The 15468-nt window shown below is 41.4% G+C and overlaps 1 protein-coding gene across 3 annotated transcripts in view; it reads right to left on the bottom strand.

Moving 5' to 3' along the window:
- TTC17 (tetratricopeptide repeat domain 17) overlaps positions 1 to 15468 on the bottom strand; it is a 125532-nt gene that overhangs the window by 29416 nt on the left and 80648 nt on the right. For all 3 annotated transcript variants that reach the window (XM_027979637.3, XM_027979638.3, XM_060400064.1), the window contains 5 exons: positions 10530 to 10789; positions 9859 to 10012; positions 4626 to 4746; positions 2374 to 2533; positions 1361 to 1444 (listed from right to left, as the gene is read on the bottom strand). In XM_027979637.3, coding sequence (XP_027835438.1) covers positions 1361 to 1444; positions 2374 to 2533; positions 4626 to 4746; positions 9859 to 10012; positions 10530 to 10789 — 779 coding nt within the window. The remainder of the gene's footprint in view (positions 1 to 1360; positions 1445 to 2373; positions 2534 to 4625; positions 4747 to 9858; positions 10013 to 10529; positions 10790 to 15468) is intronic.

Here is a 15468-nt window from a genome sequence, read left to right as displayed (position 1 = left end):
AAAATACCTAAAGATGTTGTGGATCTGGCTAGGGAGGCTTTGAGGAAGAATGCTGAAAGTGACAAATGGTTTTTTAAATGTCACCCATAATAAAGCATTAAAAGAGGAGAACTAAACAAGGAACTGCACAGTTTCCAAGCAGAATTTAGAGAAAATGCTTCCAAACTGGGACTTGCAAGGTTAGAAAATGAAACTTCCTCATCTCAATTACCAGCTTCTCCAGTCAGCACAAGGTTTTGACAAAAAAAAAAAAAAAAAAAAAAAAATCAAATCCAGATGCTACCAGTAAAACTACGGCCTCAGGATCAAGATCACATCAAAAACACAGCAGTAAGACCCTCTGTTACTCCACCTCAGAAAGATCTGCGTCTTGAGTTAAGTCTCGTGGGCTGTCAGACAAAAGGCATCTAAGAATCTTAAAGGTATTGTCCTGGACTCATGTTTGAAGCAGACGGGGCCTTCTTGAAGAGATCTGTGGGCGTGGCTTTTGCCTCTTGGAATGGCTTGTAATCTGAAAGTCCACAAAGTTTTACAAAGTTGTGCCAAGGATACCCAGGCAGCAGGCTGAGGAAGCGCTTTAGCTGCAAATACAGGACACTTCTAAGGAAAAGGAAAGGCAGCCTCGAGAGAAGAGCTGAGAAACAGAACAGGAAGCTAACCCCAGGGAACCAAAACAGGCCCTAATCAAGGACTATTTCCTACCCTGGAATTGGGGGAACTGGTAACAGCTGGCCATGTGAATTTCAGAACTGCCATGCAACAGTGATGGCTGTGTGCATTTCCTCTCCTTTAAACTGACGTGATTACCCTTCCCTACCACACTGCCACAGTCATACTAGAAGCTGAGTACACTCTTTTAATCACTGTTATACCACCTCTTCAATATCATATAAGTGGATAGATTCTTAACCATAAAGTAAGAAAACAAAGTTTTGCAAATATCCTGTTTCATGACTTCAGAAAAAAGATATTTCAAGATATGGTTCCTACCCATGATCCAAACTACCAAATATTCTTTATTCACCAGAAGATGAAACTTTGACTTATTTCTCATACCTGGATTCCAAAGTTCTTAGTAGCATCACCTGAATCTATCCATGGTAGACTAAAAACGAGAAAACTGACCACATAAATTTAAGCACAGAAAGTAAACAAAGCAGCAAAAAAGAATAGTAACCATGTAATGGAAAAAGTCACAGAAAAATGATTAAAATATTCTGTGTGGGGTTATTTCACGTCATCCTTTTAGTTACCAAGTGCTAAAAAACTAACCAAAGAGGTTAGGGCCACTTAATGGCAAATAATCTGGAAAAGTTAGAAAGTGCGTAACAGTTTATAGCTTTCCTACAGAGTGACTTACCTTTTCCAAAACTTTGGCAATTCTGGTGCCAATTTGTTCAAGTGACTGTTGTGGATATTGATCTTTGCCAAGATTCTGCAATACCTGGTTCAGGGAGGGAGATGACAGATTAGAGGAATGACAATGAGGCGAGGTCTGACGACGCTGCTGACACCGAGCTGGGCACTGTGCCGTGGGTGCAGACTGTATCTGGGGGCGCCTGCTGTGGTCCTGTTGCTAAGGCATTTTGTGGAAGACACACTGAAGGCCATTACCATTCCCTCAGCCCTCTCTCGCTTAACAAAGGTTATAGGCAGTAAAACACATTCGTTATAGCATTACAAAAAGTAGAGTAAAGAAAACAAAAAGCGCTTGTAATTGTATCACCCAGACACAGCCACTGTTAGGATCGCTTATGTATCTTTCAGATATTTTTCTATGTACACATGTACCATTACTTTCACAGACTGTGTACTATGGGATCACACTGTAAACTATCACCTACATTTTCACACAATATAGTCAAAAAATTTCAAGTCAATAACTATATTTCTCATACATCTTTCTTAATGGCTCTTATTGTATAATAGCTTATATCTACACCAAAACTTATTTAACATATCCTCTACTGCTGGATATTTGTGGCATGTTTTCTGATTATTCCTCTATGTACACTCTTTGCTAGATATATGCTGGGTCTGCCCTCCTTCCCTCCCTTCTTAAGAATGTCAACAGGAGAATTAACTGTCCCAAGTATTTCTCACAAAGAGCCTCCGTCCAATGACAAGCAGAATGCTACCCATCTGGAGTAATGAATCAGAATTATAATTTTCTGGTCATAAAAAAAGCATACGTTCAGTCACAGGGCCTGAAAGAAATCAGGCTTTTCCTAAAGCCATCTAGACAACAGCCATCTGAAAAAGGCAAAAAAAACCTGGCCTGGCCACTGGCGCTTTCGCTATCAGCTGCATCATAACTGTATGGCAAAAACTACAGACTGGCTGAATATAGCTCTGGCTGAACAGAGCACTCACCTCTGTTAACTGGCTCTCACCCGTGTAGTGTAGGCTGGCTCGGTTGGACACCCCCTGCAAGTGGTCCAGGGTGTGCATGCTCGTCGGGAGATTGCCATTGCAGACAGGTTCCATCGCTGGCTGCTGTATTGGAGTGGCAAAGTCTATGTGTTCTGTGATGCTGAAAAATGGAGAGGACCACCTTAGCCACAGAAAAGTTAAGTGGGTGGGGACAAAGTATTACTCATTTGCTGACCATAACTGCAATATATAAATAGAACTATCTGGAACCACAGAATCTCAAAATGGAAGCGATTTCTGGAGCTATTTAGTCTGGCCTCTCACTTTATAGGTACAAGGATTCCAGTGCCTGGTACTGACTGTTTGCTGACTGTGTGAGTAGAGGTTGTGCCCTCGGTCAGAGCAGCAGCGTTGGGATCTGAGTCCTGAGCTCAGTCTTTTCTCAAGCTGCCTCCTTTCTACCCATCAAGGTGTCTGATTTCCTCACTGCTGCTGGCCACTTTTTCTCACTGGGGAGGTTTTAAACCAGGTAGGTTTTCTTCTAGGATTTCTTTTCCAGGGTACAGATAGTAATAAATAACCAGAAGGGGTTCCTATCTTTCATTTTCCCTCTATGCACAGAGGCATACTTGTCCCCACAGGAAAAGCTCCCTAAAGTTTAGACCGTAAATGTTACACAGATCCAGCTATTCATTGTATCCATGTATAAGATGTAAGCACTTCCCTTCATGGTTCCAAAGTGGTCACTTTCCTGCTATATACTGGCCAAATGTTTTACTCTACCATATATACTGATGTGGCAATTTGACACTGGCAAATTTTGCTTCTAGCTACTTAAAGAAGTTGACCATATATTAATATGAAAACATTCATTCATTATTTATTCAGTCTATCACATGTCAGATATCAGAATTATAATAATTAACAAAACATACCCAGTCCCCACTGTCATGATGCTCACTGTCTTGTGATAGTTATTACAGATGGGATGAGTTATAAAAGATAAAAACACAGTAGTGTCAGTTTCCTAGAGGGGGTGTACATTTCCTCTGTGCTGATGGAGGAGGGAGGTAGTTTGTGAAGGATTTCCTGAGGAGGAAAGATGTGAAGACCAGAAGGAGGAAAATGAATTGAGTAGGGAGGGAGAAGATGCTGAGAAGACCACCACAGGCAAAGGCAGCACACGTGTGAAGGCCTGGCAGGAGGGAGGGCAGAGCTGAAGATGGAAAGACACGTGGGGAGCAGTCATGAAGGGCTCTGTGGGCCACTGTAAACAGCAGTATTTACAAGTTGTTAGAGCAGTTTAAGAATTATTTGACTTCTATCTGAGGAACAATTCTGAGTACTATGGAGAGAATGGATTGAGGAGATACAAGAATGAATAAAGCAGCAACAGGGATGAAGAAAAGCAAGCAGTTTTGAAAAATACTCAAAGGGTAAAAATGACAAGAACTGGTAACAGACTGGATTGGCGGGGTAAGGGTAACTCCTGGGTTTCTGGCCTAAGCACTTCTGGGAGCTATTTACTAAGAGCAAGAAATAGAAAACAAACAGAACAAAGATTTTTTGGGGGAAAGGAGAATGGACAAGAAAAGGGTGAGTTTAGTTTTCCTGAGCTTGAAGTGCTGGAGAGAGAGCTAGGCAGGGAGGCCAACTGGAGAGACGACTTAAGGGATTTGAAGAAAGGTCTAGTCTGGAGATTCAGATTTGGGAGTTGTCAGCATATCAGTGACAGAAGTTTTGGACTCTGACTAGGAATGATTTTAAAATAAGGTTTAGTGGTAAATCTTAGGGAATTGCAATGCTTAAAAGGTAAAAAAAAAAAAAAAAAAAGTGGGGGCCAACGAAAGAGAATGAGCATCCAGGAAGAAAAGCAGTTATCAGAGAGGCACCCGGCCTGCTTGTGTCCTGGGAGGTGCTCACAGATGTGGATTTGCTCTGACTCCCTTTTCAAGCATATGATGCCAGTGAGGTTTCATGCTTTAATGGAGAGCGCCAGTCTTTAATTTAAACTAAGTCCTCTGTGACTGGATCGATAGAAGGCAGGGGAGCAGGCACAGAGAGGAGGGCACCCAGACCATGTTGGGACCATGAGCTGAGTCCATCCCAGGCATCCTCGGAACCACCAACCCCAGGAAGGATGACTCTATGGCAGCTGCTGACAAAGAAGGGCATCCCTAAAGTCAGCCAGGGCCCAGTGGGATCACTGGTACACAGATGCCGTGAAAGAGGGAGAGCTTTAAGATACTCACTCAATGTTTTTTGAAGAAACTGCAAGCCAGGTACTCACGATGGCTGTCAGCTCTACCCAGCGGAGCTTGAGGCACTCGTCCGGGCTGGGCCACCCCAGACTCTGGTAGTCACGCTTTTTTCCTAGAAGGAAAGTACATCATCTGTCAACACAATGGCAAAGACCCAAAGACACATATAGTGTCTTAAGCCCTGGTGGTTACTTCACTCAGACTGGTGTATCGGAGGTGCCAGTCATCCTTCTAGTCTAGAATTTCTACCACTTACAGAACTGACAAAAGTCTTTGTCATTCACAGCGATGGGAGTAACGGTCATCATTGAGGAAAGCCTTGTTTTCAAAGATAAGATGACGAAGTAAAAGTGAATGAGTCCTTCACTGGATTTAAGACTGAGATGAGGGTTAAAATACTCTTCAGTGTTAACATTTTACCAAACTTAATTTTCACCTTTCTACATTTTGATTCTATAAAGACAGCTCTAGGTCAGGAGAAGCTGACGCGTCTAATGCAGGCTTCTTAACCTGGCACTACTGACACTGTGAGCGTTGCCTTGGGCCCTGGAGGATGTCTCACAGTGTCCCCAGCCTCTACACAACAGACGTCAGCAGGACCTTCCCTGAGGTGTGACAACCAAAAGTGTCTCCAGAGACCGTCAAGTGTTCCTTGGGAGGGCAAAGCCACTCCTGGCAGAGAAGCTGTTGTGAAGAAGGGCAGTGCGATACAAAATAATGATGACAGCGAAAGGTGATCGCTTATTTCCAGTGCACTTACTGTGTTGTGTGTTCAGGTCCTGTGCTAAATGCTTTTCATCTGTAACCTCAGGAGGCAGGTTTTAATCCCTGTTTCTCGAATGAGAAAATGGAGGCTCAAGGGAAATCAAGCGACCTGCCCAGGGTCACCCGGCTACTAGGGGGCAGCACCGCGATTCAGATCCAGGTCTCTTTGACTATAACATGCACGCTACCAGTCATGCTATTTAAAGCTTTCTTGGGCCTTTAAGGCTCTGTTTCCTGATCACTGGTACACAGATGCCATGAAAGAGGGAGAGGTACCTTCAAAGGTACCTTTTGGGTGTAGGCTCTTTACTTAGATAAACCCCCAAGAAAAGAGCAGATCTAAGTCTTATCTGGGAAGGATTCTTCTGAAGAAATTCCAATGGAATGGATAGGAAGGAGAACTTTGGTAATGTATAGCTCTTTCTATACTGTAGGAATTTACCAACAATAGAAAACGTTTAAGATAGAGGCAGGGCTTTAGATTTAGATTTTAATAAAAGAGAAAAAAAAAGTTAGGAAGAGTTTCAAATGAACCCTGTTTAAATAAATAACAAGAGAATTAAACCATAACTTTCACAATACAACTTATTTTTCCTTTCTGTTTAAGAAATTCGCTTGGAAAATATTTTGTTGTTCAGTTGCTCAGTCATGTTCGACTCTCTGCAGCCCCATGGACTGCAGCACGCCAGGTTCCCGGTCCTTCACCATCTCCCGGAGCTTGCTCAAACTCATGTCCATTGAGTCAGTGATGCCATATTTATTGAGCAGCTATTATATGGGGCTGGGAACTGTATTGAAACACTAGGGATACAGAGAGGAACAATAAAAGGGCCTGCCCTTGAGTGCACAGTTTAGTGAGGAAGGCAAACATAAATTATTAGAACACAACAGGGTAAGTGCCACAGTGAAGGCAGAGAGCAGCTGTACAGAGGAGAAAGAAACTGATGCTGCCTCAAGGGGCAACGAAGAGATGGCACTGGAGTTTGAAGTTTAAGGATGAGTGACATCTTAGCACCGCGGAGGTGGAAGAAGTGCATCCTAGGTGGAGGGAAGAGCATGTGCAAAGACAAGGAGGTGAAACAAGAGCATGATTGGTTCAGGGAACGGTGCTGAAGGGGAGACAGAGGCTCGGTTGTAAATGGTCTTGTGCGCCACCCTAGAAAGTGTGGTCTTTATGCTGCAGGCACTGGGGAGCCTTTAAGCCCATCTCTCACCACACTGTTCACAAGGATGTCATAAGACACTCTGCTAAGTGCTTTGCTTAAATCCAATTACATTATGTATATGGCACTTCCCTGGTCTTCTAGTCTAGTAGACCTCACCAAAATGGGAAATGAAGTCAATTATGCATTATCAGTTTTATTAATTCTTAGAAAATCAACAATGACCCTTCATCTCTGAGACTCTTCCCCCACGGGCTCACAAAGGACTAGTTTAATAATCTGCTTTACCACCATATAAGGATTTATCACAAATCTTATCACTCGGCAGTGGACAGAATCTATAGTTGGTTGAAAACTGGGATACTGAACCTCTGCAGTCTTCTCTTACCTCTTCCACACTATAGAACTTTGGACATGAGTGAAAGTAAATAGTTTTATGATCTTATTTGCAAGTACATTCAGTGCCCTACCCAACCCCACCTATTTGAATCCACTTAAAATTGCCTAAGTGCTCTTCTATCCTCTCAACCATACTGAGCTTTAATTTTCACTTTTACAAGAAATTTTTAGTTTTTGTTTGTAAAAGTAATATAGGCTTATTTTAAGAAAATTTAAAAATGGAAAAAAAACATAGAAAATGAAAATCACCTGTAGCCCTATTAGCATCCAGAGATGACCATTTATGACGTTTTAGTGTAAAATTGAGGTATCTTCAATATATGCTACTTTATAAAGTGCTTTTGTTCACTTGCTAAATTACAGACATCTTGGTTGCACAGTACAGGGCAGGAACATGCTGTGGTTTAGGCAACTGTCATCATTTAGGTATTTTTCAGATTTTTATTACGATAAGCAGCATGATGATCAGTATCTTTATATGTATATCTGTTGCACTTATAAGATTCAGTTCAGTTCAGTCACACAGTCGTGTCTGACTCTGTGACCCCATGAATCGCAGCACGCCAGGCCTCCCTGTCCATCACCATCTCCCAGAATTCACTCAAACTCACATCCATTGAGTCGGTGATGCCACCCAGCCATCTCATCTTCTGTCGTCCCCTTTTCCTGCCCCAACCCCTCCCAGCATCAGAGTCTTTTCCAATGAGTCAGCTCTTCGCATGAGGTGGCCAAAGTACTAGAGTTTCAGCTTTAGCATCATTCCTTCCAAAGAACACCCAGGATCTCCTTTAGAATGGACTGGCTGGATCTGGTTGCAGTCCAAGCGACTCTCAAGAGTCTTCTCCAACACCACAGTTCAAAAGCATCAATTCTTCAGCGCTCAGCTTTCTTCACAGTCCAACTCTCACATCCATACATGACCACTGGAAAAACCATAGCCTTGACTAGACGGACCTTAGTCGGCAAAGTAATGTCTCTGCTTTTGAATATGCTTAGAAGATTATTTAGGGTAAACCACTAGAAGTAGAACTGTTGGTATATTTAAAAATTTTCTGATGTATCTAGTCAAACTATCCCAAAATTCATTTTATTAAATCTCACTGTGTATTATACAAAGACAATCTGACAAGCCGAAACGGCATGTTACATTTTACGTCTCCATTTCCTTGACTGCTCGAGAGGCTAAACATTTAAACCACTGGAGCGGCCGTGCGTGTGTCTGTGTGTGAGTGTGTTCTGCATATTTGGTGAACTGCCTATGTACTGTGCACATATTTTACTGAAATGCTGTGTTTTTTTCTATTGATTTGGAGGCGCTCTTTAAATGACACTAATATCCTTTGTTTATCATGTATTCTGTAAAAATATATAAATATTCTGCAAAAAATACTGTTTCAATTCTTTGTCTATTTTGTAGTGTTTTCTGATGCCAGAATTACTTTTTTCTTTTTCTCTGTGCTTTAGAAAGTCCTTTTTCACCTTGAAAGTATGTAACTATCCATTTAAATTTTCCTCTTTAATGTATTTATTATTATTACGTTTACTATTTAAACCATTGGAAGTTTCACTGCTATAATGACTGATGTTTTATAGTTTGAGTATCTTTTTCATTGCTACTGCACATAGGCTTATTAGAGCAAGTGCCACTTTCTTCCCATAATCTGCTAACACATGCTATCTTCCTTAAACAGTAAAACTACTTTATATTTCAACTCCAGTCATGCCAAAATGTCCTTTTTGGTGTCCTTAGTATTTCTGTCAAGTCACAGATCATTCTGAGATTTAGCTAAGATTACCTCATCCCTTATATTTTATTACGTGCTCTCTGCTTTCAGCTTTGGCTACTGCTGCTGCTAAGTCGCTTCTTTCGTGTCCGACTCTGTGCAACCCCACAGACGGCAGCCCACCAGGCTCCCCCGTCCCTGGGACTCTCCAGGCAAGAACACTGGAGTGGGTTGCCATTTCCTTCTCCAATGCATGAAAGTGAAAAGTGAAGGGAAGTCGCTCAGTCGTGTCCAACTTCGCGACCCCATGGACTGCAGCCCACCAGGCTCCTCCGTCCATGGGATTTTCCAGACAAGAGTACTGGAGTGGGTTGTCATTGCCTTCTCCGCAGCTTTGGCAAATACAATTTAAATTAGACACATTTTCATGAAGTTATCTTGAATTGTTAAATCTAACACAGTGAAAATAGCCTTTTAAAAAAGGAGAAAAAAAATTAAAGAGGAGAATTTTCTTTAAGAAATTCTATCACCACCATTTCACTGCTGGAAAAGAAAGTCAACTGTACTCATGGCAGTGGCCCTGAACCTGGAGTCCAAAGACAGACTTTGGCATAACTATGAACCCTAAAAGTACATGCCACATTTTGATGTAAATGTATTTTTTTTCCCCTGGGGAGTAGTTCCAAAGCATTATCTAATACTTAAAGAGCTATCTAACACATAAAAAATTACTAGATAGTTAGTAATTATCAAGCCCTATGTGTTCAGTTCATTTAAAGCACTTTACATGTATAACCTTATAGAATACACACAACCACTCTATAAGATAGATGCAATTATCCCCATTTTATAGATAAGAAAAATGAGACAAAGGAACTAAATGGCAAAACTGGTGTCTGAACCCAAGGAGTCTGTCTCGAACCCACAGTTTTTTTTTAATATATTAAACTAAGCTGTCAAGGTAAGAAGTAATAGAGTATTTAAGTTCAAGATGGTAAGAACATAAGCCAAATGTTTAAAACAAACTTTTTATACCAATGACTGGCTTCCTGTTCAGTTGGCTCAATTACCTTTTCATGTGATCTACGTCTGCAGTCATGAACACACCCTTTGTGAGAACTGAAACAGTGAAATCCGAAAGAAGAAACTGGCATATTGAACATTCCAATCTACCTTGTGGCCCAGGAGATGCCACCTTTGGGCCAGTGATCTCCAGGTTTCCTTGGTTACGATGCACATTTTCTGTCTGACTTGATTCTACCTTTTTCCCAGAAGTTTTCTTATGATCTCCTTTGGGTTTCTTTACACGTTTGACCTGGAATGTGATCTGGGAAATGAAAACATGTTAGGGACAAATGAGATCAATTTTCACATCTGCCTGTGGCTGTGAGTATTGGTGGCTTTAAGAATAACCAGTCCTAACACAGTATTGTAAAGCAATTATCCTCCAATTAAAAAAAAACAACCAGTACTGTGCAAGAGTTAAGTTCTTTCCTTCAGTTTAATTCTTAAAGGTCTAGATGAAAAATGTTTAGTGAAATAAACAAAATAACCTGGCCTTAAAGGATACAGAGGAAACTAAAACTTAAGATGTCTGAACTGGGCTGTTCGAAGCCTGCAGGCTTTGAGCGTGGCTTCACACCCATTTCCTCTAAAAGCCAACCCTACCCAAGGCACATGAAATGCTTCCAGCAGTACAATTCTCATGTGAAGGCTGACTAGGGCACGGAGTCGAGTGGCACACACCCAACAGATTACACTTGGCAAATTAGGAGCACTGCCCCCTACGCACTCTCAAGGACCTGGGCTACAAATTGGTAAGGACTGAGTTGGCAAACTCTTACCCATTCTGTCGCTTCATCATCTTCACTTCTGCAGTCTCCATAGCAAGAACTTCTGGCTACTCCATCCTGGGGGCCTTTCTTCAGTACTCGTATGCCCTGCAAGTCCAGACGCCGTCCCTTCATCTCCAGTGCTCCTCCAAAGCCTTCCAGGGGCCATGCCTGTTGAAATTCATCCACCAAGGCCAATATCTCTTCTGACATTTTTGTTTCATCTGAATTCTCCATCTCATCAGAACCATTGCTTTCCTCAACCACTGTGCCTGAAATTCAAGTGCAAGCATGCTATTACAAGTTACACAGTCATTCACGCACTTGAGTGACTCCAACCTTGCTTTCTGAGAAAAGTTTCGGCTCTGCTTAGAGGCACTTCTGTAGTCCATCTCCATAAAAATACCATTCAACATCTTCAGAATTCATAATATATCATTTTTGTCATCCAGCTTTTATAAAAAACTGGATTGAGAACAATGGCAGAAGCTAGATGGTAGGCAGTCATAGATTGTCACTAGTGAGCATGAAGATGGCTATTTTATGTGTATTTTGGGGGAGGGGGGAAAGGCCAACTTGCTCTAGATATAAGAAATAGATGGTAAAGAAGTTTATTATGATATATTATTTAATATATAGGATTCTTCAAGCTTTATTCAAATGGCATATGAAATATAGTTGTTAAGACCATACAGCCTAATTACCTTAACTGAACAATGATTTGTTTAGTGGAAAATTATCCTAATTCCACATGAAGGCTTTCATTTTCACTAATGGCTAATATAAGATATAACAATTTGCTAGTGTAATTTTTCTCTAAAATGGTTATCAAGATATTTATTATATTGCTAATGTTTCTTATGTAAAGACTCCCATGGATGTTTCTCAGTGCAATGGCCTAGTAAAAATTCTCTCTCCTGAGCAGTCAGTATGTTTCCATTATTATACACTGTAGGTTACACAACCTTACAAGCTCCCCTCTATGCCTAACTAGAAAGAAAGCTTAGGGCAAAATTAGTCTCAGTTTCTTAACAAAATGTTTTCCTTAAAAAAAAAAAAAAATTCTTTACTACTTAACTTTTGCTATTTTGAATAAATGGCTGAATCTTACACTGTGTTCTGTGACAGTTCTTTCTACTCCTTCTAAGAAGTATACAGAGTACAAAAACAAATAAAATGGAATGCTTCCTTCTATGATATGTGCCCAGTGGACGACCTGAGAGCTTGGGGTTGATGGCTCACAAATTGACAGTTTATGTTATGCCAGTACCCCAATAATCTTCAACTGGTAATCTGGCTTTTCAGTAATTTAAAACATGGTATTCATAAGGCCAAGGTTAGGAATCTCATAACGGTATCAATAGACCTATAACCACAGTGAGTAACCCGTCTCAGAAATGCAGTTTCAGTCTCTGAGAAGTCTGAGAAAGCAGGCTGATTCCCATTACTAAAAACAACTTAAAGCTTTGAGCTCTTCTCACAGAAGGTCTGCAGCGTCACTCAGCTCTCCAATGGCATCTCTGTCTCCCATTCCACTTTCCAGAATAGAAAGTGGGAAGGTGGGCAGGGCTGTTGCCAAGCTGAGGAGTACCACTAGAAATCTATGTCATTTATTTCTTTGAAAAGCTATACGGCTCTTCCATTTGTTAACAAGTGACTACAAAATCTATTGCTATCCTTTCAAGTAACTTTGTTTTCTGAGCCAATATGATAATTTCTGTTGCTTAATATTATCATTAACGTTCTGAAACAAGTATAAAGTCAAACAGGGGTTGGCAAAGTCTTTTCCTTTAGGATATTTAGATAAGAATGGTTACAAATGTGGGGCTGACAAAGAGTTCTAAGTTTTAGTTTCTACCTTGTTTGCTCCTATATTCCAAATGTCCACAATTGCTCCTGGCACAGAGCAGGCGCGAACAGCTACAGAAACAATTAATGGGAACTCAGGAAAAATTTGTTTTGTGGGTTCCTTGAGGATCTGCTGTTCCTGCTTTTGCCTTGTCCTTCTGGAAATTTGTCACGTGTTCAAGTACCGCCCACCTAGATGATAGGCAAGCGATGGAAAGGCAGGCATCACGTGTTTAGCATAGCGTCTAATACGCCATATAATTCACAAACTTCTCAGTACCTAAGCCAGGAAAGCAGCAGAAAAGGACTGCTATAGGGATTCCAACAGGAACTTAAATAGAATTGCTCGGCAGCTGACTTGTAGCAACAGCGTTGTCTCCAAGTCTTCCTCATGTTATTTTAGCTTCCTCTCCTTCCTTCTCTGGCTACCATGGGATACCCTGCACCTGGTTCTGGGACAGAAAAGAACTTTTGATAGATTTGGCCATGACCAAGAATACAGGATTAAAGAAAAGTGGCTTTTGGTCAAAGGAAGACAGCACATAAGTAATTCCCCAGTGCATAGTTAGAGCTGCAAATGGATGGAAGCCTTATTTCCACTCAAAAGCTACTACTATTTAGAAAGTATTCATGTTGTTTAGTTGAAAAAACTTCCGCAAGCCCAGGTCCCAAAGATTAATACTTCCCTATGTCCTTCAGTTCAGTTCAGTTCAGTCACTCAGTCGTGTCCGACTCTTTGTGACCCCATGAATCACAGTACGCCAGGCCTCCCTGTCCATCACCAACTCCTGGAGTTCACTCAGACTCACGTCTATTGAGTCAGTGATGCCATCCAGCCATCTCATCCTCGGTCGTCCCCTTCTCCTCCTGCCCACAATCCCTCCCAGCATCAGAGTCTTTTCCAATGAGTCAACTCTTCGCATGAGGTGGCCAAAGTACTGGAGCGTCAGCTTTAGCATCCTTCCAAAGAAATCCCAGGGTTGATCTTCAGAATGGACTGGTTGGATCTCCTTGCAGTCCAAGGGACTCTCAAGAGTCTTCTCCAACACCACAGTTCAAAAGCATCAATTCTTCAGCGCTCAGCCTTCTTCACAGTCCAACTCTCACATCCATACATGGCTACTGGAAAAACCATAGCCCTGACTAGATGGACCTTAGTCGGCAAAGTAATGTCTCTGCTTTTGAATATACTATCTAGGTTGGTCATAACTTTTCTTCCAAGGAGTAAGCATCTTTTAATTTCATGGCTGCAATCACCATCTGCAGTGATTTTGGAGCCCCCAAAAATAAAGTCTGACACTGTTTCCACTGTTTCTGCATCTATTTCCCATGGAGTGATGGGACTGGATGCCATGATCTTCGTTTTCTGAATGTTGAGCTTTAAGCCAACTTTTTCATTCTCCTCTTTTCACTTTCATCAAGAGGCTTTTGAGTTCCTCTTCACTTTCTGCCATAAGGGTGGTGTCATCTGCATATCTGAGGTTATTGATATTTCTCCCGGCAATCTTGATTCCAGCTTGTGTTTCTTCCAGTCCAGCGTTTCTCATGATGTACTCTGCATAGAAGTTAAATAAGTACGGTGACAACATACAGCCTTGATGTACTCCTTTTCCTATTTAGAACCAGTCTGTTGTTCCATGTCCAGTTCCAACTGTTGCCTCCTGGCCTGCATACAGATTTATCAAGAGGCAGGTTAGGTGGTCTGGTATTCCCATCTCTTTCAGAATTTTCCACAGTTTATTGTGATCCACACAGTCCAAGGCTTTGGCATAGTCAATAAAGCAGAAATAGATGTTTTCTGGAACTCTCTTGCTTTTTCCATGATCCAGCGGATGTTGGCAATTTGATCTCTGGTTCCTCTGCCTTTTCTAAAACCAGCTTGAACATCAGGAAGTTCACGGTTCACATATTGCTGAAGCCTGGTTTGGAGAATTTTGAGCATTACTTTACTAGCATGTGAGATGAATGCAATTGTGCGGTAGTTTGAGCATTCTTTGTCATTGCCTTTCTTTGGGACTGGAATGAAAACTGACTTTTTCCAGTCCTGTGGCCACTGCTGAGTTTTCCAAACTTGCTGGCATATTGAGTGTAGCACTTTCACAGTATCATCTTTCAGGATTTGAAATAGCTCAACTGGAATTCCATCACCTCCACTAGCTTTGTTCACAGTGATGCTTTCCAAGGCCCACTTGACTTCACATTCCAAGATGTCTGGCTCTAGATTAGTGATCACACCACCGTGATTATCTAGGTTGTGAAGATCCTTTTTGTACAGTTCTTCTGTGTATTCTTGCCATCTCCTCTTAACATCTTCTGCTTCTGTTAGGTCCATACCATTTCTGTCCTTTATCGAGCCCATCTTTGCATGAAATATTCCCTTGGTATCTCTAATTTTCTTGAGGAGATCTCTAGTCTTTCCCATTCTGTTGTTTTCCTCTATTTCTTTGCATTGATCGCTGAAGAAGGCTTTCTTATCCCCTCTTGCTATTCTTTGGAACTCTGCATTCAGATGTTTGTATCTTTCCTTTTCTCCTATGCCCTTACCATATGGTAATATATATCATTAAAAAGTTCCTAGGGAAAAGGCCTTTCGCTGGTGGAAATCAGTATTCAACTAAAAACTAGTTGCAGGCTTCTGCTGCTGGCAGCTATTTGGCCTTTTCAAAGCTGCTGGGGTTGGGGTGACAGCAGTTCCTAAACAGCACTGAATAAAGGGGAGAAATGGGGAGATCATAAAGGTGCTAAGCCTTAGAAAAAACAGACCAACGTTTATCTATTTAGGCCCTACTACATGCCTGTCTCTGTGCTATACATTTGGGAGCAAAAAGAATCTGATCCTAAGGAATTAAATATAACCAATTTGGAGACATGAAACTATACATTAAACAAAGAGAGAACAATTACATTTAAATATTTTTTTCTAAAGGAAAGACATAATTGAATGTAGTCACGAAATGCTTTTTTTACAGGAAGGTAGACTACCTGAGGCAGGATTTAAGACAGAAGAGGTCCAGGGAGGGCACTCCCCAGAGTGATGACACTAAACACCCATTCACACACATACAGAAACAGGTGTAAGGAAGGTGTATGTGAAGGCACTACT

Source organism: Ovis aries, chromosome 15, assembly GCF_016772045.2.
Source record: "Ovis aries strain OAR_USU_Benz2616 breed Rambouillet chromosome 15, ARS-UI_Ramb_v3.0, whole genome shotgun sequence".
Lineage (NCBI taxonomy): Eukaryota > Metazoa > Chordata > Mammalia > Artiodactyla > Bovidae > Ovis > Ovis aries.
This window is presented reverse-complemented; position numbering and strand designations above follow the sequence as displayed.